Source organism: Pristiophorus japonicus, chromosome 32 (assembly GCF_044704955.1).
Source record: "Pristiophorus japonicus isolate sPriJap1 chromosome 32, sPriJap1.hap1, whole genome shotgun sequence".
NCBI lineage: Eukaryota > Metazoa > Chordata > Chondrichthyes > Pristiophoridae > Pristiophorus > Pristiophorus japonicus.
Genome location: NC_092008.1, coordinates 1,047,174 through 1,070,487, shown reverse-complemented (window position 1 = coordinate 1,070,487; position 23,314 = coordinate 1,047,174). Strand labels below are relative to the sequence as shown.

Below are 23,314 nucleotides of genomic sequence, written 5' to 3'. Positions count from 1 at the left end.
TGGCATGTTGGCCTTCATAGCGAGAGGATTTGAGTACAGGGGCAGGGAGGTCTTACTGCAGTTGTACAGGGCCTTGGTGAGGCCTCACCTGGAATATTGTGTTCAGTTTTGGTCTCCTAATCTGAGGAAGGACATTCTTGCTATTGAGGGAGTGCAGCAAAGGTTCACCGGACTGATTCCCGGGATGGCAGGACTGACATATGAAGAAAGACTGGATCGACTAGGCTTATAGACGATCTCATAGAAACATAAAATTCTGATGGGATTGGACAGGTTAGAAGAATGTTCTAGAACCAGGGGTCACAGTCTAAGGATAAGGGGAAGCCATTTAGAACCGAGATGAGGAGAAACTTCTTCACCCAGAGAATTGTGAACCTGTGGAATTCTCTACCACAGAGAGTTGTTGAGGCCAATTCGTTAGATATATTCAAGAGGGAGTTAGATGCGGCCCTTACGGCTAAAGGGATCAAGGGGTATGGAGAGAAAGCAGGAATGGGGTACTGAGGGAATGATCAGCCATGATCTTATTGAATGGAGGTGCAGGCTCGAAGGGCCGAATGGCCTACTCCTGCACCTATTTTCTATGTTTCTATCAATATATCTATATATCAATATCTATAAATCTTGTCAATACATCTGTAAATCTGTCATCACATCTATAAATATTTCATCAATACATCTAAATGATGTCAATACATCTGTAAATACGTTGTCAATACATCTATAGAGTGACCATAATATGATAGAATTTTACATTAAGTTGATTTAGTTAAATCCGAAACTCGGGGCTTAAATCTAAACAAAGCAAACTACGTAGGTATGACGGGAGAGTTGGCGAAGGTAGATTGGGAAACAACATTAAAGGAATGACGTTAGACAAGCAATGACTAGCACTTAAAGAATCAATACATCACTTGCAACATAATACATTCCTTTAAGGCACAAAAACCCCACAGGAAAAGTGATCCAACCATGGCTAACAAGAGAAGTTAAAGATAGTATTCGATCAAAGGAAGAGGCTTATAATGTTGCCAAAAAGTGCAGTAAGCCCGAGGATTGGGAGGGTTTTAGCATTCAGCAATGGAGGACCAAGAAATTGATAAAGGGAAAATAGACTGAGAGTAAACTAGCGAGAGACATAACAACAGACGGTAAAAGCTTCTATAGGTATGTAAAAACGTTAGCCAAAGTAACCGTGGGTCCCCTACAGGCTGAGGCAGGAGAAATTATAATGGGGAATAAAGAAATGGCAGAAACATTAAATAGATACTTTGTGTGCGTCTTCACGGAAGAAGACACAAAAAAACCTGCCGGAAATAGTGGAGGACCAAGGGTTTACCGAGAGTGAGGAACTGAAAGAAATTAGTATTATTAAAAATGAATACTGGAGAAATTATCGGGACTGAAAGCCGATAAATCCTCTGGACCCGATGGCCTACATCCTCGGGTTTTGAAAGAGGTGGCTATAGAGATAGTGGATGCATTGGTTGTCATCTTCCAAAATTCCATAGATTCTAGAACGGTTCCTGCAGATTGGAAGGTAGCTAATGTAACCCCGCTTATTAAGGGAGGAGGGAGGGAGAGAGAGAGAGAGAGAACAGGCAACTACAGACCAGTTAGCCTGACATCAGTCGTATGGAAAATGCCAGAATCTATTATTAAGGACGTGGTAACAGGGCACCGGGATAATAATAATTGGATTGGGCAAATGCAGCACGGATTTATGAAAGGGAAATCGTGTTTGACACATTTGTTAGCGTTTTTTAAGGTTGTAACTAGCAGGATAGATAAGGGGGAACCAGTGGATGTGATGTATTTGGATTTTCAGAAGGCATTCGATAAGGTGCCACACGAGAGGTTATTGAACAAAATTAGGGCTCATGGGATTGGGGGTAACATATTCGCCTGGATTGAGGATTGGTTAACGGACAGAAAACAGTGAGTAGGAATAAATGGGTAATTTTCGGGTTGGCAGACTGTAGCTAGTGGGGTACCGCAGGGATCAGTGCTGGGGCCCCAGCTATTCACAACCTATATCAATGATTTGGATGAGGGGGCCAAATGTAATATATCCAAGTTTGCTGATGATACAAAGCTCGGTGGTAATGTAAGTTGTGAGGAGGATGCAAAGCGACTTCAAGGGGATACAGACAGGCTGAGGGGGTGGGTAGGACAAGGCAAATGGAATATAATGTGGGGAAATGTGAAGTTATCCACTTTGGTTGGAAAAATAGAAAAGCAGAGTATTTTTTAAACGGTGAGGGATTGAGAAATGTTGGTGTTCAGAGGGACCTGGGTGTCCTGGTACACGAATCACTGAAAGTTAACATGCAGGTACAGCAAGCAATGTACGCTATACATGATGTACGTGTGTGTGTCGTGATGTACGTGTGTGTGTCGTGATATACGTGTGTGTATATATAGTGATATACGTGTGTGTGTGTATATATAGTGATATACGTGTGTGTGTATATATAGTGATATACGTGTGTGTATATAGTGATGTACGTGTGTGTATATAGTGATGTACGTGTGTGTATATAGTGATGTACGTGTGTGTGTCATGATGTGTGTGTAGTGATATACGTGTGTGTGTGTATAGTGATATACGTGTGTGTATATAGTGATATACGTGTGTGTATATAGTGATGTACGTGTGTGTGTCGTGATGTGTGTGTAGTGATATACGTGTGTGTGTGTAGTGATATACGTGTGTGTGTATAGTGATGTACGTGTGTGTATATAGTGATGTACGTGTGTGTATATAATATACGTGTATATAGTGATATACGTGTGTGTGTGTCGTGATATACGCGTGTGTGTGTGTGTAGTGATGTGTGTGTATATAGTGATATACGTGTGTGTGTGTGTGTCGTGATATACGTGTGTGTGTGTGTCGTGATATACGTGTGTGTGTGTCGTGATATACGTGTGTGTATATAGTGATATACGTGTGTGTGTATATAATGATATACGTGTGTGTATATATAATGATATACATGTGTGTGTGTATATATAGTGATATACATGTGAGTATATATAGTGGTATACGTGTGTGTGTATACTGACATACGTGTGTGTGTGTCATGACATGCGTGTGTGTGTCGTGACATACGTGTGTGTGTATACTGATATACGTGTGTGTGTGCGTGTATAGTGATGTACGTGTGTGTGTGCGTTTATAGTGGTATACGTGTGTGTGTGTGCGTGTATAGTGATGTACGTGTGTGCGTGTATAGTGATATACATTTGTGTATATATAGTGATTGTGTGTGTGTGTGTGTAGTGATACGCGTGTGTATATAGTGATATGCGTGTGTGTATGTAGTGATGTGCGCGTGTCGTGATATACGTGTGTGTGTCAATAGTGATATATGCATGTGTGTATATAGTGATACGTGTGTGTGTGCCGTGATATACGTGTGTGTATAGTGATATACATGTGTGTGTATATAGTGATATACGTGTGTGTATATAATATACGTGTGTGTGTATATAATGATATACATGTGTGTATATAATGATATACATGTGTGTGTATATATAGTGATATACATGTGAGTATATATAGTGATATACGTGTGTGTGTATGACATCCGTGTGTATGTCGTGACATCCGTGTGTGTGTCGTGACATCCGTGTGTGTGTCGTGACATACGTGTGTTGTGACATACGTGTGTGTGTGTGTATATAGTGATGCGCGTGTGTATATAGTGATACGCGCGTGTCGTGATATACGTGTGTGTGTCTATAGTGATATACGCATGTGTGTATATAGTGATACGTGTGTGTGTGTCGTGATATGCGTGTGTATAGTGATGTACGTGTGTGTGTCGTGACATACGTGTGTGTGTATAGTGATGTACGTGTGTGTGTCGTGATATACGTGCGTGTGTGTCGTGATATACGTGTATAGCGATATACGTGTGCGTGTGTCGTGATATACGTGTGCGTGTGTCGTGATATACGTTATACGTGTGTGTGTATATAATATGATATACGTGTGTGTGTGTATATAGTGATATACGTGTGTGTGTATAATGATATACGTGTGTATGTCGTGACATACGTGTGTGTGTGTCGTGACATACGTGTGTGTCGTGACATACGTGTGTGTCGTGACATACGTGTGTGTGTGTATAGTGATGTACGTGTGTGTGTGTATAGTGATGTACGTGTGCGTGTGTATAGTGATATACATGTGTGTGTATAGATATACATTTGTGTATATATAGTGATACGCGTGTGTGTATATAGTGATACACGTGTGTGTATATGCGTGTCGTGATATACGTGTGTGTGTCTATAGTGATATACGCATGTGTGTATATAGTGATACGCGTGTGTGTCGTGATATATGTGTGTGTGTGTGTGTGTGTATAGTGATGTACGTGTGTGTGTCGTGACATACGTGTGTGTGTATAGTGATATACGTGCGTGTGTGTGTCGTGATATACGTGCGTGTGTGTGTCGTGATATACGTGTGTGCGTGTATATCGATATACGTGTGCGTGTGTGTGTCGTGATATACGTGTGCGTGTGTGTGTCGTGATATACGTGCGTGTGTGTGTAGTGATATGTGCGCGCGTGTGTAGTGATAGACGTGTGTGTGTGTGTGTGTGTGTGTAGTGATAGACGTGTGTGTGTCTATAGTGATATACGCATGTGTGTATATAGTGATACGTGTGCGTGTGTGTGTATAGTGATGTGTGTGTGTATATAGTAATATGTGTATGTGTGTGTGTGTGTGTATAGTGATATACGTGTGTGTGTATAGTGATATACGTGTGTGTGTATAGTGATATGCGTGTGTGTGTGTGTATAGTGATATAGAAACATAGAAAATAGGTGCAGGAGCAGGCCATTCGGCCCTTCTAGCCTGCACCACCATTCAATGAGTTCATGGCTGAACATTCAACTTCAGTACCCCCTTCCTGCTTTCTTGCCATACCCCTTGATCCCCCGAGTAGTAAGGACTTCATCGAACTCCCTTTTGAATATATTTAGTGAATTGGCCTCAACTACTTTCTGTGGTAGAGAATTCCACAGGTTCACCACTCTCTGGGTGAAGAAGTTTCTCCTCATCTCGGTCCTAAATGGCTTACCCCTTATCCTTAGACTGTGACCCCTGGTTCTGGACTTCCCCAACATTGGGAACATTCTTCCTGCATCCAACCTGTCCAAACCCGTCAGAATTTTAAACGTTTCTATGAGGTCCCCTCTCACTCTTCTGAACTCCAGTGAATACAAGCCCAGTTGATCCAGTCTTTCTTGATAGGTCAGTCCCACCATCCCGGGAATCAGTCTGGTGAATCTTCGCTGCACTCCCTCAATAGCAAGAATGTCCTTCCTCAAGTTAGGAGACCAAAACTGTACACAATACTCCAGGTGTGGCCTCACCAAGGCCCTGTACAACTGCAGTAACACCTCCCTGCCCCTGTACTCAAATCCCCTCGCTATGAAGGCCAACATATATATTCAAAAGGGAGTTAGATGTAGTCCTTACTACTCGGGGGATCAAGGGGTATGGCGTGAAAGCAGGAAGGGGGTACTGAAGTTTCATGTTCAGCCATGAACTCATTGAATGGCGGTGCAGGCTAGAAGGGCTGAATGGCCTGCTCCTGCACCTATTTTCTATGTTTCTATAACATGCCATTTGCTTTCTTAACCGCCTGCTGTACCTGCATGCCAACCTTCAGTGACTGATGTACCATGACACCCAGGTCTCGTTGCACCTTCCCTTTTCCTAATCTGTCACCATTCAGATAATAGTCTGTCTCTCTGTTTTTACCACCAAAGTGGATAACCTCACATTTATCCACATTATACTTCATCTGCCACGCATTTGCCCACTCACCTAACCTATCCAAGTCACTCTGCAGCCTCATAGCATCCTCCTCGCAGCTCACACTGCCACCCAACTTAGTGTCATCCGCAAATTTAGAGATACTACATTTAATCCCCTCGTCTAAATCATTAATGTACAATGTAAACAGCTGGGGCCCCAGCACAGAACCTTGCGGTACCCCACTAGTCACTGCCTGCCATTCTGAAAAGTACCCATTTACTCCTACTCTTTGCTTCCTGTCTGACAACCAGTTCTCAATCCACGTCAGCACACTACCCCCAATCCCATGTGCTTTAACTTTGCACATTAATCTCTTGTGTGGGACCTTGTCGAAAGCCTTCTGAAAGTCCAAATATACCACATCAACTGGTTCTCCCTTGTCCACTCTACTGGAAACATCCTCAAAAAATTCCAGAAGATTTGTCAAGCATGATCTCCCTTTCACAAATCCATGCTGACTTGGACCTATCATGTCACCATTTTCCAAATGCGCTGCTATGACATCCTTAATAATTGATTCCATCATTTTACCCACTACTGAGGTCAGGCTGACCGGTCTATAATTCCCTGCTTTCTCTCTCCCTCCTTTTTTAAAAAGTGGGGTTACATTGGCTACCCTCCACTCGATAGGAACTGATCCAGAGTCAATGGAATGTTGGAAAATGACTGTCAATGCATCCACTATTTCCAAGGCCACCTCCTTAAGTACTCTGGGATGCAGTCCATCAGGCCCTGGGGATTTATCGGCCTTCAATCCCATCAATTTCCGCAACACAATTTCACGACTAATAAAGATTTCCCTCAGTTCCTCCTCCTTACTAGACCCTCTGACCACTTTTATATCCGGAAGGTTGTTTGTGTCCTCCTTAGTGAATACTGAACCAAAGTACTTGTTCAATTGGTCTGCCATTTCTTTGTTCCCCATTATGACTTCCCCTGATTCTGACTGCAGGGGACCTACGTTTGTCTTTACTAACCTTTTTCTCTTTACATACCTATAGAAACTTTTGCAATCCGCCTTAATGTTCCCTGCAAGCTTCTTCTCGTACTCCATTTTCCCTGCCCTAATCAAACCCTTTGTCCTCCTCTGCTGAGTTCTAAATTTCTCCCAGTCCCCGGGTTCGCTGCTATTTCTGGCCAATTTGTATGCCACTTCCTTGGCTTTAATACTATCCCTGATTTCCCTAGATAGCCACGGTTGAGCCACCTTCCCTTTTTTATTTTTACGCCAGACAGGAATGTACAATTGTTGTAATTCATCCATGCGGTCTCTAAATGTCTGCCATTGCCCATCCACAGTCAACCCCTCAAGTATCATTCGCCAATCTATCTTAGCCAATTCACGCCTCATACCTTCAAAGTTACCCTTCTTTAAGTTCTGGACCATGGTCTCTGAATTAACTGTTTCATTCTCCATCCTAATGTAGAATTCCACCATATTATGGTCACTCTTCCCCAAGGGGCCTCGCACAATGAGATTGTTAATTAATCCTCTCATTACACAACACCCAGTCTAAGATGGCCTCCCCCTAGTTGGTTCCTCGACATATTGGTCTAGAAAACCATCCCTTATGCACTCCAGGAAATCCTCCTCCACCGTATTGCTTCCAGTTTGGCTAGCCCAATCTATGTGCATATTAAAGTCACCCATTATAACTGCTGCACCCTTATTGCATGCACCCCTAATTTCCTGTTTGATGCCCTCCCCCAACATCACTACTACTGTTTGGAGGTCTGTACACAACTCCCACTAACGTTTTTTGCCCTTTAGTGTTCTGCAGCTCTACCCATATAGATTCCACATCATCCAAGCCAATGTCCTTCCTAACTATTGCATTAATCTCCTCTTTAACCAGCAATGCTACCCCACCTCCTTTTCCTTTTATTCTATCCTTCCTGAATGTTGAATACCCCTGGATGTTGAGTTCCCAGCCCTGATCATCCTGGAGCCACGTCTCCGTAATCCCAATCACATCATATTTGTTAACATCTATTTGCACAGTTAATTCGTCCACCTTATTGCGGATACTCCTTGCATTAAGACACAAAGCCTTCAGGCTTGCTTTTTTAACACCCTTTGTCCTTTTAGAATTTTGCTGTACAGTGGCCCTTTTTGTTCTTTGCCTTGGGTTTCTCTGCCCTCCACTTTTCCTCATCTCCTTTCTGTCTTTTGCTTTTGCCTCATTTTTGTCTCCCTCTGTCTCCCTGCATAGGTTCCCATCCCCCTGCCATATTAGTTTAACTCCTCCCCAACAGCACTAGCAAACACTCCCCCTAGGACATTGGTTCCAGTCCTGCCCAGGTGCAGACCGTCCGGTTTGTACTGGTCCCACCTCCCCCAGAACCGGTTCCAATGCCCCAGGAATTTGAATCCCTCCCTGCTGCACCACTGCTCAAGCCATGTATTCATCTGCACTATCCTGTGATTCCTACTCTGACTAGCACGTGGCACTGGTAGCAATCCCGAGATTACTACTTTTGAGGTCCTACTTTTTAATTTAGCTCCTAGCTCCTTAAATTCTTTTCGTAGGACCTCATCCCTTTTTTTTACCTATGTCGTTGGTACCAATGTGCACCACGACAACTGGCTGTTCTCCCTCCCATTTCAGAATGTCCTGCACCCGCTCCGAGACATCCTTGACCCTTGCACCAGGGAGGCAACATACCATCCTGGAGTCTCGGTTGCGGCCGCATAAACGCCTATCTATTCCCCTCACCATCGAATCCCCTATCACTATCACGCTCCCAATCTTTTTCCTGCCCTTCTGTGCAGCAGAGCCAGCCACGGTGCCATGAACTTGGCTGCTGCTGCCCTCCCATGATGAGTCATCCCCCCCCCAACAGTACTCAAAGCGGTGTATCTGTTTTGCAGGGGGATGACCACAGGGGACACCTGCACTACCTTCCTTGCGCTGCTCTTCCTGTTGGTCTTCCATTCCCTATCTGGCTGTGGATCCTTCTCCTGCGGTAAGACCAACTCACTACACGTGATACTCACGTCATTCTCAGCATCGTGGATGCTCCAGAGTGAATCCACCCTCAGCTCCAATTCCGCAACGCGGACCGTCAAGAGCTCGAGGCGGATACACTTCCCACACACATAGCGCCCAGGGACACCGGAAGTGTCCCCGAGTTCCCACATGGTACAGGAGGAGCATATCACGTGACCGAGCTCTCCTGCCATGTCTTAACCCTTAGATACCCTTAAATTGGTAATAACAATGCTAAAGTTCACTTACTGATATAAAAAATAAAAATAAAAGCTACTCACCAATCACCAGCCAATCACTTACCCCATTGGCTGTGACGTCACTATATACACACACAAATATACAAATAGTGATACGTGTGTGTGTGTGTGTCGTGATATACGTGTGTGTGTGTGTAGTGATATACGTGTGTGCGTGTATAGCGATATACGTGTGCGTGTGTGTGTCGTGATATACGTGTGCGTGTGTGTGTCGTGATATACGTGCATGTGTGTATAGTGATACTTGTGCGTGTGTATAGTGATATACTTGTGTGTGTGTGTAGTGATATACGCGTGTGTGTAGTGATATACGTGTGTGTGTGTAGTGATATACGTGTGTGTGTATAGTGATATACGTGTGTGTGTATAGTGATATACGTGTGTGTGTGTGTGTGTGTGGTGATATGTGTGTGTGTGTGTGTAGTGCTATACGTGTGTGTGTGTGTAGTGATATACGTGTGTGTGTGAATAGTGATATGCGTGTGTGTGAATAGTGATATACGTGTGTGTATATATAGTGATATACATGTGTGTGTATAGTGACATACGTGTGTATGTGTCGTGACATACGTGTGTATGTGTCGTGACGTGTGTGTCGTGACATACGTGTGTGTGTCGTGACATACGTGTGTCGTGATATACGTGTGTGTGTGTATAGTGATATACGTGTGTGTGTATATAGTGATACGTGTGTGTGTATCGTGATATACGTGTGTGTGTGTCGTGATATACATGCGTGTGCGTGTGTAGTGATAGACGTGTGCGTGTGTAGTGATAGACGCGTGTGTGTCGTGATACGCGTGTGTGTATATAGTGATACGCGCGTGTGTCGTGATATACGCATGTGTGTATATAGTGATACGCGCGTGTGTCGTGATATACGTGTGTGTGTGTGTCGTGATATACGTGTGTGTGTGTGTCGTGATATACGTGTGTGTGTGTGTCGTGATATACGTGTGTGTGTGTGTATAGTGATATGTGTGTGTGTACATAATGATATGTGTGTGTGTATAGTGATACACGTGTGTGTATAGTGATATACGTGTGTATAGTGATATACGTGTGTATAGTGATATGCTTGTGTGTGTATAGTGATATGCGTGTGTGTGTAGTGATATACGTGTGTGTGTGCGCGTATAGTGATGTACGTATGCGCGCGTATAGTGATGTACGTGTGTGCGTGTATAGTGATGTACGTGTGTGTGTGTATAGTGATATACATTTGTGTATATATAGTGATTGTGTGTGTGTGTGTAGTGATATACGCATGTGTGTGTGTAGTGATATACGCGTGTGTGTATATAGTGATACGCGTGTGTGTATATAGTGATATACGCATGTGTGTGTATAGTGATGTACGTGTGTGTGTGTGTATAGTGATGTACGTAGTGATATGCGTGTGTGTGTGTGTAGTGATATACGTGTGTGTGTGTAGTGATATACGTGTGTGTGTGTAGTGATATACGTGTGTGTGTGTGTGTGTGTATAGTGATATACGTGTGTGTGTATAGTGATATACGTGTGTGTGTGTATAGTGATATACGTGTGTGTGAATAGTGATATCCATGTGTGTGTAGTGATATGTGTGTGTGTGTAGTGATATACGTGTGTATATAGTGATACGCATGTGTGTATATAGTGATATACGTGTGTGTGTATATAGTGATATGCGTGTGTGTGTGTAGTGATATACGTGTGTGTGTGTAGTGATATACGTGTGTGCGCGCGTATAGTGATGTACGTGTGTGTATAGTGATATGCGTGTGTGTGTGTGTAGTGATATACGTGTGTGTGTGTGTAGTGATATACGTGTGTGCGCGCGTATAGTGATATACGTGTGTGCGCGCGTATAGTGATGTACGTGTGTGTGTGTGTATAGTGATGTACGTGTGTGTGTGTATAGTGATATACGTGTGTGTGTGTGTGTGTGTAATGATATAAGTGTGTGTGGGTAGTGATATACGTGTGTATATAGTGATACGCGTGTGTGTATATAGTGATACGCGCGTGTGTGTGTATAGTGATACACGCGTGTGTGTGTATAGTGATGTGTGTGTGTGTATAGTGATATACATGTGTGTGTATATAGTGATATGCGTGTGTGTATAGTGATATGCGTGTGTGTGTGTGATGATATACGTGTGTGTGTAGTGATATACGTGTGTGTGTGTGTAGTGATATACGTGTGTGCGCGCGCGTATAGTGATGTGTGTGTGTGTGTGTGTAATGATATACGTGTGTGTGTAATGATATACGTGTGTGTGTGTGTGTAATATACGTGTGTGTGTGTAGTGATAAACGTGTGTGTGTGTAGTGATATACGTGTGTGCGCGTGCGCATATAGTGATGTACGTGTGTGTGTATAGTGATGTACATGTGTGTATATAGTGATATACGTGTGTGTGTGTATGTATATATATATCTCCCGTGATAGGCATATGTACACGCATATAGTGATAGACATGTGTACACACACACACACATATATATATATAGTGATGCACATGTGTGTACAAGTATCACTATATACATATGTATAATATAGAGAGTATACACGTTAACATATAGTGATATACATATATATATATATGATATACGCTCGTGTGTAGTTATATATATATAGAGAGAGAGTAATATTCATCATGAAAGACTTGCATTTCTATGGCGTCTTTCACCCCCTCAGGACGTCCCAAAGTGCCTCACAGCCAATGGCGTACTATCGGAGTGCGCTCCCTGTTGTAATGTGGGAAACGCCAATTTGCGCACAGCAAGCTCCCACACACAGCGATGTGATAATGACCCGGATCGTCTGTTTTAGTGATGTTGGTCGAGGGATAAATATTGGCCCCAGGACACCGGGGAGAACTCCCCCTGCTCTTCTTCCAATAGTGGCCCCGGGATCTTTTACATCCACCCGAGAGGGCAGACGGGGCCTCGGTTTAACGTCTCATCCCAGAAAGGCAGCCCTTCATGCTGTTATCTGTAGTAACTGTATATTGGGAAGACCGAAGCCATTGTTTTCGGTCCCCGCCACGAACTCCGTTCCCGAGGCAAACACTCCATCCCTCTCCCTAGCCACTGTCTGAGGCTGAACCAGGCTCTTTGTGACCTTGGTGTCATATTTGACTTTCCCACGCCCGTAATCCCCTCCATCACCAGCGGAACATCACCCATCTCCACTCGTCTGCTTCCTGGCTCCCTCAAACATGCCTTTGCAACCTCGACGATTCCGAATCTCACCTGGCCGGCCTCCCATCTTCCAACCCCTCTGTAAACCTCCCTCCCCTACCAGGCAACGATCGCCTCGCTCCCCCTCACAGGACCTCCGGATAACCCTCTTCCCCCTCCCCAATACCCTCGGTCTTTGATCTCCCGAGTCTACAACAGTGACTTCTCTTCAAAGTGTACTGCATTGTCTGTAAAGCGCTTTGTGTCATCCCATAGTGTGGCTCAGTGAGCAGCACCTCGCCCCTGAGCCAGAAGGTTGTGGGTTCAGGTCCCATTCCAGGGACTTGAGCACAAAAAATTCTAGACTGACACTCCAGTGCAGGACTGAGGGAGCGCCGCACTGCGCTATCGGAGGGGCGGTACTGAGGGAGCGCCGCACTGTCGGAGGGGCAGTACTGAGGGAGCGCCGCACTGTCGGAGGGGCAGTACTGAGGGAGCGCCGCACTGTCGGAGGGGCGGTACTGAGGGAGCGCCGCACTGTCGGAGGGGCGGTACTGAGGGAGCACCGCACTGTCGGAGGGGCGGTACTGAGGGAGCGCCGCACTGTCGGAGGGGCAGTACTGAGGGAGCGCCGCACTGTCGGAGGGGCGGTACTGAGGGAGCGCCGCACTGTCGGAGGGGCGGTACTGAGGGAGCCCCGCACTGTCGGAGGGGCGGTACTGAGGGAGCGCCGCACTGTCGGAGGGGTGGTACTGAGGGAGTGCCGCACTGTCGGAGGGGCGGTACTGAGGGAGCGCCGCACTGTCGAAGGGGCGGTACTGAGGGATGAGACATTAAACCGAGGCCCCGTCTGCCCTCTCGGGTGGATGTAAAAGATCCCGGGGCCACTATTGGAAGAAGAGCAGAGGGAGTTCTCCCCGGGGTCCTGGGGCCAATATTTATCCCTGGACCAACATCACTAAAACAGACGATCCGGGTCATTATCGCATCGCTGTGTGTGGGAGCTTGCTGTGCGCAAATTGGCGTTTCCCACAATACAACAGTGAGCGCCCTCCAAAAGTGCTTCATTGGCTGTGAGGCGCTTTGGGAGAGCAAGAATTGGAGTGGACGGCACTTATTCCCAACCTGGAGACACGAGACTCTGTGGAGGCGTGAGATGAATGAAATCGTTAGCATCGAGACGTAATATTTTAAACACGACTCACCCCGGACTATAATATTGCCAGGGCACCGGGGACAGACATACAGACGGGGGGGGGTCTCGGTACTAACCGAAAGATGGGGCCTCTACGACACTGCGCCGGGGGTCTCGGCCCGCATCGCCGGCTCACGGAGAAGCAAGTCAGCAAATAATAGCGATTGTATCGAGAATGACGGGCCCGGGGTGTGAGGTGGTGGGCTGGAGGGGGTTGGCCACCAGGGGGTGCTGCTGCTCCGCTCCATTGTGTCATACAGTCGTTACAAGAAAGATGTGATCACATTCATCGTCACGGGCAGTCCCTCGGAGTCGAGGAAACAGAGAAAATAGGTGCAGGAGCAGGCCATTCGGCCCTTCGAACCTGCACCACCATTCAATAAGTTCATGGCTGATCATTCCCCTCAGTACCCCATTCCTGCTTTCTCTCCATACCCCTTGATCCCTTTAGCCGTAAGGGCCACATCTAACTCCCTTTTGAATATATCCAACGAACTGGCCCCAACAACTCTCTGCGGTAGAGAATTCCACAGGTTCACAATTCTCTGGGTGAAGAAGTTTCTCCTCATCTCGGTCCTAAATGGCTTACCCCTTATCCTTAGACTGTGACCCCTGGTTCTGGACTTCCCCAACATCGGCAACATTCTTCCTGCATCTAACCTGTCCCGTCCCATCAGAATTTTATATGTTTCTATGAGATCCCCTCTCATCCTTCTGAACTCCAGTGAATACAGGCCGAGTCGATCCAGTCTCTCCTCATATGTCAGTCCCACCATCCCGGAGAATCAGTCTGGTGAACCTTCGCTGCACTCCCTCAATAGCAAGAATGTCCTTCCTCAGATTAGGAGACCAAAACTGTACACAGTATTCCAGGTGAGGCCTCACCAAGGCCCTGTACAACTGCAGTAAGACCTCCCAGCCCCTGTACTCAAATCCCCTCGCTATGAAGGCCAACATGCCATTTGCCTTCTTCACCGCCTGCTGTACCTGCATGTCAACTTTCAATGACTGATGTACCATGACACCCAGGTCTCGTTGCACCTCCCCTTTTCCTAATCTGCCGCCATTCAGATAATATTCTGCCTTCGTGTTTTTGCCCCCAAAGTAGATAACCTCACATATATCCACATTATACCGCATCTGCCATGCATTTGCCCACTCACCTAACCTGTCCAAGTCTCTTAGCGTCCTCCTCACAGCTCACACCGTCACCCAGTTTAGTGTCATCTGCAAACTTGGAGATATTACACTCAATTCCATCATCCAGATCATTAATGTATATTGTAAAGAGCTGGGGTCCCTGCACTGAGCCCTGCGGCATTCCACTAGTCACTGCCTCCACTCTTAAAGTGAGTCCTTAGGTGGCTGAACAGCCCAATACGGGAACCACAGTCCCTGTCACAGGTGGACAGACAGTGGTTGAGGGAAGGGGAGGGTGGGACTGGTTTGCCGCACGCTCCTTCCGCTGCCTGCGCTTGGTTTCTGCACGCTCTCGGCGACAAGACTCGAGGTGCTCAGCGCCCTCCCGGATACACTTCCTCCACTCAGGGCGGACTGGTCTTTGGGCCCAGGGACTCCCAGGTGTCGGTGGGGATGTTGCACTTTATCTGGGAGGCTTTGAGGGTGGTCCCTTGTAACGTTTCCTCTGCCCACCTTTGGCTCATTTGCCGTAAAGGAGTTCCGAGTAGAGCGCTTGCTTTGGGGAGTCTCGTGTCTGGGGGACATGCGGACAATGTGGCCCTGCCCAGCGGAGCTGGTCGAGTGTGGTCAGTGCTTCGATGCTGGGGATGTTGGGCCTGGTCGAGGGCGCTAACGTTGGTGTGTCTGTCCTCCCGGGGGATTTGCAGGATCTTGCGGAGACAGCGTCGGTGGTATTTCTCCAGCGACTTGAGGTGTCTACTGTACATGGTCCATGTCTCTGAGCCATACAGGAGGGCGGGTATCACTACAGCCCTGTAGACCATGAGCTGGGGGTGAGGTACCTACTGTACATGGTCCGTGTCTCTGAGACATACAGGAGGGCGGGTATCACTACAGCCCTGTAGACCATGAGCTGGGTGGTGGATTTGAGGGGCCTGGTCTTCAAACACTCTTTTCCTCAGGCGGCCGAAGGCTGCACTGGCGCACTGGAGGCGGTGTTGGATCTCGTCGTCGATGTCTGCCCTTGTTGATAAGAGACTCCCGAGGTATGGGAAATGGTCCACGTTGTCCAGGGCTGCAATGTGACGCTCCCTCAGTACTGCCCCTCCGACAGTGCGGCGCTCCCTCAGTACCGCCCCTCTGACAGTGCGGCACTCCCTCAGAACCGCCCCTCCGACAGTGCGGCGCTCCCTCAGTACCGCCCCTCTGACAGTGCGGCACTCCCTCAGTACCGCCCCTCCGACAGTGCGGCGCTCCCTCAGTACCGCCCCTCCGACAGTGCGGCGCTCCCTCAGTACCGCCCCTCCGACAGTGCGGCGCTCCCTCAGTACCGCCCCTCCGACAGTGCGGCGCTGGGCCGGGGGTCTCGGCCCGCATCGCCGGCTCACGGAGAAGCAAGTCAGCAAATAATAGCGATTGTATCGAGAATGACGGGCCCGGGGTGTGAGGTGGTGGGCTGGAGGGGTCTGGCCACCAGGGGGTGCTGCTGCTCCGCTCCATTGTGTCATACAGTCGTTACAAGAAAGATGTGATCACATTCATCGTCACGGGCAGTCCCTCGGAGTCGAGGAAGACTTGCTTCCACTCTTCGAATGAGTCCTTAGGCGGCTGAATAGTCCAATACGAGAGCCACAGTCCCTGTCACAGGTGGGACAGACAGTGGTTGAGGGAAGGGGAGGGTGGGACTGGTTTGCCGCACGCTCCTTCCGCTGCCTGCGCTTGGTTTCTGCACGCTCTCGGCGACGAGACTCGAGGTGCTCAGCGCCCTTCCGGATGCACTTCCTCCACTTAGGGCGGACTGGTCTTTGGGCCAGGGACTCCCAGGTGTCGGTGGGGATGTTGCACTTTAACAAGGGAGGCTTTGAGGGTGGTCCCTGTAACGTTTCCTCTGCCCACCTTTGGCTCATTTGCCGTGAAGGAGTTCCGAGTAGAGCGCTTGCTTTGGGAGTCTCGTGTCTGGGGCATGCGGACAATGTGGCCCTGCCCAGCGGAGCTGGTCGAGTGTGGTCAGTGCTTCGATGCTGCGGATGTTGGCCTGTTCGTGAACGCTAATGGTTTTCTCGGGGATTGTACTAGAGAGGGTGCAGAGGAGATTTACCAGGATGTTGCACTGGAGAGGATGCAGAGGAGATTTACTAGGATGTTGCACTAGAGAGGGTACAGAGGAGATTTACCAGGATGTTGCACTGGAGAGGGTACAGAGGAGATTTACCAGGATGTTGCACTGGAGAGGGTACAGAGGAGATTTACCAGGATGTTGCACTGGAGAGTGTACAGAGGAGATTTATCAGGATGTTGCACTGGAGAGGGTACAGAGGAGATTTACCAGGATGTTGCACTGGAGAGGGTACAGAGGAGATTTACCAGGATGTTGCACTGGAGAGGGTACAGAGGAGATTTATCAGGATGTTGCACTGGAGAGGGTACAGAGGAGATTTACCAGGATGTTGCACTGGAGAGGGTACAGAGGAGATTTACCAGGATGATGCACTGGAGAGGGTACAGAGGAGATTTACCAGGATGTTGCCGGGACTGGAGAATTTTAGTGACGAGGAAAGATTGGATAGGCTGGGGTTGTTTTCTTTGGAACAGAGGAAGTTGAGGGGAGAACATAAGAACATAAGAATTAGGAACAGGAGCAGGCCATCTAGCCCCTCGACCCTGCTCCGCCATTCAACAAGATCATGGCTGATCTGGCCGTGGACTCAGCTCCACTTACCCGCCCGCTCCCCGTAACCCTTAATTCCCTTATTGGTTAAAAATCTATCTATCTGTGACTTGAACACATTCAATGAGCTAGCCTCAACTGCTTCCTTAGGCAGAGAATTCCACAGATTCACAACCCTCTGGGAGAAGAAATTCCTTCTCAACTCGGTTTTAAATTGGCTCCCCCGTATTTTGAGGCTGTGCCCCCTAGTTCTAGTCTCCCCGACCAGTGGAAACAACCTCTCTGCCTCTATCTTGTCTATCCCTTTCATGATTTTAAATGTTTCTATAAGATCACTCCTCATCCTTCTGAACTCCAACAAGTAAAGACCCAGTCTACTCAATCTATCATCATAAGGTAAGCCCCTCATCTCCAGAATCAGCCTAGTGAATCGTCTCTGTACCCCTTCCAAAGCCAGTATATCCTTCCTTAAGTAAGGTGACCAAAACTGCACGCAGTACTCCAGGTGCGGCCTCACCAATACCCTGTACAGTTGCAGCAGGACCTCCCTGCTTTTGTACTCCATCCCTCTCGCAATGAAGGCCAACATTCCATTCGCCTTCCTGATTACCTGCTGCACCTGCAAACTAACTTTTTGGGATTCATGCACAAGGACCCCCAGGTCCCTCTGCACCGCAGCATGTTGTAATTCCTCCCCATTCAAATAATAATCCCTTTTACTGTTTTTTTTCCCAAGGTGGATGACCTCACACTTTCCGACATTGTATTCCATCTGCCAAACCTTAGCCCATTCGCTTAACCTATCTAAATCTCTTTGCAGCCTCTCTGTGTCCTCTACACAACCCGCTTTCCCACTAATCTTAGTGTCATCTGCAAATTTTGTTGCATTACACTCTGTCCCCTCTTCCAGGTCATCTATGTATATTGTAAACAGTTGTGGTCCCAGCACCGATCCCTGTGGCACACCACTAACCACCGATTTCCAACCCGAAAAGGACCCATTTATCCCGACTCTCTGCTTTCTGTTCGCCAGCCAATTCTCTATCCATGCTAATACATTTCCTCTGACTCCGCGTACCTTTATCTTCTGCAGTAACCTTTTGTGTGGCACCTTATCGAATGCCTTTTGGAAATCTAAATACACCACATCCATCGGTACACCTCTATCTACCATGCTCGTTATATCCTCAAAGAATTCCAGTAAATTAGTTAAACATGATTTCCCCTTCATGAATCCATGCTGCGTCTGCTTGATTGCACTATTCCTATCTAGATGTCCCGCTATTTCTTCCTTAATGATAGTTTCAAGCATTTTCCCCACTACAGATGTTAAACTAACCGGCCTATAGTTACCTGCATTTTGTCTGCCCCCTTTTTTAAACAGAGGCGTTACATTAGCTGCTTTCCAATCCACTGGTACCTCCCCAGAGTCCAGAGAATTTTGGTAGATTATAACGAATGCATCTGCTATAACTTCCGCCATCTCTTTTCATACCCTGGGATGCATACAGAGGAGATTTACCAGGATGTTGCACTGGAGAGGGTACAGAGGAGATTTACCAGGATGTTGCACTGGAGAGGGTACAGAGGAGATTTACCAGGATGTTGCACTCGAGAGGGTACAGAGGAGATTTACCAGGATGTTGCACTGGAGAGGGTACAGAGGAGATTTACCAGGATGTTGCACTGGAGAGGGTACAGAGGAGATTTACCAGGATGTTGCACTAGAGAGGGTACAGAGGAGATTTACCAGGATGTTGCACTGGAGAGGGTACAGAGGAGATTTACCAGGATGTTGCACTGGAGAGGGTACAGAGGAGATTTACCAGGATGTTGCACTGGAGAGGGTACAGAGGAGATTTACCAGGATGTTGCACTAGAGAGGGTACAGAGGAGATTTACCAGGATGTTGCACTAGAGAGGGTACAGAGGAGATTTACCAGGATGTTGCCTGGACTGGAGAATTTTAGCTATGAGGAAAGATTGGATAGGCTGGGGTTGGTTTCTTTGGAACAAAGGAGGCTGAGGGGAGACCTGATTGAGGTGTATAAAATGATGAGGGGCCTGGATCGAGTGGATAGGACGGACCGGTTTCCCTGGGCAGAGGGGTCAACAACCAGGGGGCAGAGATTGAAAGTAATTGGGGGGAGGTTTAGAGGGGGTTTGAGGGGAAATGACTTCACCCAGAGGGTGGTGGGGGTCTGGGGAGGAACTCACGGCCTGAAAGGGGGGTAGAGGCAGAAACCCTCACCACATATGGACGTGTGCTCAAAGTGCCGTAACCCACAGGGCTACGGACCCAGAGCGGGAAAGTGGGATTGGGCCGGGATGGCTCTTGGTCGGCCGGCACAACGCGGACACGATGGGCCGGAATGGCCTCCTCCCGCGCTGTCAATGTCTGCGGTTCTGTGAGGGTTTTGGCCAATATTTATCCCTCGACCCACATCACCAAAACAGACGATTTGGGTCATTATCACTTGCTGTGTGTGGGAGCTTGCTGTGCGCAAATTGGCCGATGCGATTCCCACATTCCAACAGTGACCACACTTCGAGAGTACTTCATTGGCTGTGAGGCACTTTGGGACGTCCGGAGGTGGGGACAGGCGCTATATAATGGGAGTCGTGTACAGCCTCCGTGTTCCTGACCTCTCCCGCTTCACCCGTCATGCACTCCAACGTACTAAAACTTCCCAAGACATTTCACAGTAGCGCAAATCAAACACAAGTTGGCACCGAGCTACCCGAGGAAGTATGCCTCGACTGTTTGTGCACAGCAAGCTCCCACAAACAGCAATGTGACAATGACCCAGATCATCTGTTTTGAGTGATGTCACCCTTCCAATAGTGTGCGTGGGATCTTGTACACTCCCCCCAAAAAGGTGGACAGTGCCTCGGTTTAAGGTCTCATCCCTCAGTACCGCCCCTCCGACAGTGCGGCGCTCCCTCAGTACTGCCCCTCTGACAGTGCGGGGCTCCCTCAGTACCGCCCCTCCGACAGTGCGGCGCTCCCTCAGTACCGCCCCTCCGACAGTGCGGCGCTCCCTCAGTACCGCCCCTCCGACAGTGCGGGGCTCCCTCAGTACCGCCCCTCCGACAGTGTGGGGCTCCCTCAGTACCGCCCCTCCGACAGTGCGGGGCTCCCTCAGTACCGCCCCTCCGACAGCGCGGCGCTCCCTCAGTACCGCCCCTCCGACAGTGCGGCTCTCCCTCAGTACCGCCCCTCCGACAGCGCGGCGCTCCCTCAGTACTGCCCCTCCGACAGTGCGGCTCTCCCTCAGTACCGCCCCTCCGACAGCGCGGCGCTCCCTCAGTACTGCCCCTCCGACAGTGCGGCGCTCCCTCAGTACCGCCCCTCCGACAGCGCGGCGCTCCCTCAGTACTGCCCCTCCGACAGTGCGGCTCTCCCTCAGTACCGCCCCTCCGACAGCGCGGCGCTCCCTCAGTACTGCCCCTCCGACAGTGCGGCACTCCCTCAGTACTGCCCCTCCGACAACTCAGTACCGCCCCTCCGACAGTGCGGCGCTCCCTCAGTACTGCCCCTCCGACAGCTCAGTACTGCCCCTCCGACAGTGCGGCACTCCCTCAGTACTGACCCTCCGACAGTGCGGCACTCCCTCAGTACTGACCCTCCGACAGTGCGGCGCTCCCTCAGTACCGCCCCTCCGACAGTGCGGCACTCCCTCAGTACTGACCCTCCGACAGTGCGGCGCTCCCTCAGTACTGCCCCTCCGACAGCGCGGCGCTCCCTCAGTACCGCCCCTCCGACAGCGCGGCGCTCCCTCAGTACCGCCCCTCCGACAGCGCGGCGCTCCCTCAGTACCGCCCCTCCGACAGCGCGGCGCTCCCTCAGTACTGCACCGGGGAAGAGTCGGGCCTGGATTGTGGGTCTCGGACCCCCGTCCTTCTGACCCCGAGGCAAGAGTGAGAGCCACCAAGCATCTACTTCGAACGCTGCCTCTTGCCCGAGAAATCATTTGAATTACCGGCTCAAGATTATAACCCTGACCCTTAACGTATACGGCAATCCTGCCTTTTATAAATAGAGGGCCAGAGCACAAAAACGCAGAAGTTATGGTCAACCTTTTATAAAACACAGCGGGCGTGTCGTGTCCAAGTCCGGGCCCCGCACTTTAGGAAGGATATGGTGAAGGGGAGATTGGCCAGAATGGTCCCGGGGGCTGAAGGGCTTCAGTGACGGGGGGGAGGCTGGAGAAGTGTTCTCCTCGGAGCAGAGAAGGTTGAGGGGAGCTTTTAATCGAGGCGTTCGAAGTGTGTGGAGAGATTTAAACACCGAGGAACTGTCCCCAGTGGCGGCAGGGTCGGTGACCAATCGGGACACAGATTGAAGGCGATTGGCAGTAAGGGGACACGAGGAAAATGCTTTTTTCCCGCAGCCAGGGGTTAGGATCGGGACCGAGCTGCCCGAGAGGGTGCTGGAGGCAGACTCGATCGCGGCTTTCCCAAAGGGAATTGGGAGTGAAAATTGCCAGGAGCTGGGGAGAGAGCGGGGGTGGGCTGTGGGACTAAGCGGACCGCTCTGCGAAATGGCCAGACGGCCCCAAAGGCCTCTTGCGGTGCCGTACTTGACTGCAAGCGGGCTCAGATTTCCGAACCTGCTGCTTCGCTGGTCTGGTCTCCGGTCCGAACTGGGGCAACCCAGCGGGCAAGGGCTGTGTGGCCGGATCTGGTTGGGGCGGGGGCCCCTCTATGGTTGCCGGCCGGTGGGGAGGGAGGGAGGGAGGGAGGGGGGTGGGTGAGGCACCGGTGCTTGTGGCAGAGTGAGCGAAACCGTCCTCCGCCCCTCCCTAACCCACTCGCTCCCTGTGTCCGCAGCAGGAGCACTGGTTCGAGAAGGCTCTGAGCGAGAAGAAAGGCTTCGTCATCAAGAGGATGAAGGAGGACGGAGCCTGCCTGTTCCGGGCTGTCGGTGAGTACACGGTGTTCGACGTGCGCCTGGGGTGGCGGGGGGCGGGGGGTTGCTACCGGTCTCGGCCCTCCTCCCACCGGTCGGCACAGTGACAGCGGTCCGTCCATCCCGTCCCCACAGTCTGACTCCACCTCAACGCTCGTTCCCGCGCTCTCCCGCTCGTTCCCGCGCTCTCCCGCTCGTTCCCGCGCTCTCCCGCTCGTTCCCGCGCTTTCCCGCTCGTTCCCGCGCTCTCCCGCTCGTTCCCGCGCTCTCCCGCTCGTTCCCGCGCTCTCCCGCTCGTTCCCGCGCTCTCCCGCTCGTTCCCGCGCTCTCCCGCGCTCTCCCGCGCTCTCCCGCTCGTTCCCGCGCTCTCCCGCTCGTTCCCGCGCTCTCCCGCTCGTTCTCCCGCTCGCTCGCTCTCTCTCCGGCTCGCTCGCTCGCTCTCTCTCCGGCTCGCGCTCTCTCCCGCTCGCTCTCCCTCGCGCCTCCTCACCTGCCACCTTCCTCGCGCGCACCCCCTCTCTCTGCCCGTCGCCCCCTCTCTCTGTCCCGCGCTATGTCTCTCTCGGACCATTTACGGGAAGCCTCACAGTGTCTCTGTTTACAAGAAGTCACTGTGACTGGGCCAGGGCTGGTGGTTGCAGTGCGACCTGCATTGTGCAGAGCCAGTAAGCTTGTGGTCACGTTGCAATCCCCCTGTCTGCACAGGCGTGAGGTGCAGGGGTAACACTTCCACCACAGGCCGTTGTCCGCTGGGGCTTACGCTGGTGCGAGTCAGTCGGTTGTGGGCTCGAGTACTGAGGGAGTGCCGCGCTGTCGGAGGGGAGGTACTGAGGGAGCGCCGCACTGCGCTGTCGGAGGGGCGGTACTGAGGGAGCGCCGCACTGTCGGAGAGTCGCTACTGAGGGAGCGCCGCACTGTCGGAGGGGCAGTACTGAGGGAGCACTGCACTGTCGGAGGGGCGGTACTGAGGGAGCGGCGCGCTGTCGGAGGGGCGGTACTGAGGGAGCGCCGCGCTGTCGGAGGGGCAGTACTGAGGGAGCACTGCACTGTCGGAGGGGCGGTACTGAGGGAGCGCCGCACTGTCGGAGGGGCAGTACTGAGGGAGTGCCGCACTGTCGGAGGGGCGGTACTGA

General features: G+C 50.0%; 1 protein-coding gene across 1 annotated transcript in view; it reads left to right on the top strand.

The window, feature by feature from the left end:
* Window positions 1-22,288, top strand: part of LOC139240478 (OTU domain-containing protein 5-like) — a 28,015-nt gene extending 5,727 nt beyond the window's left edge. The window contains exon 2 of the mRNA XM_070869013.1: window positions 22,103-22,288. Within this exon, the coding sequence (XP_070725114.1) occupies window positions 22,103-22,288 (186 nt within the window). The remainder of the gene's footprint in view (window positions 1-22,102) is intronic.
* The last annotated feature ends 1,026 nt before the right edge of the window (window positions 22,289-23,314 follow it).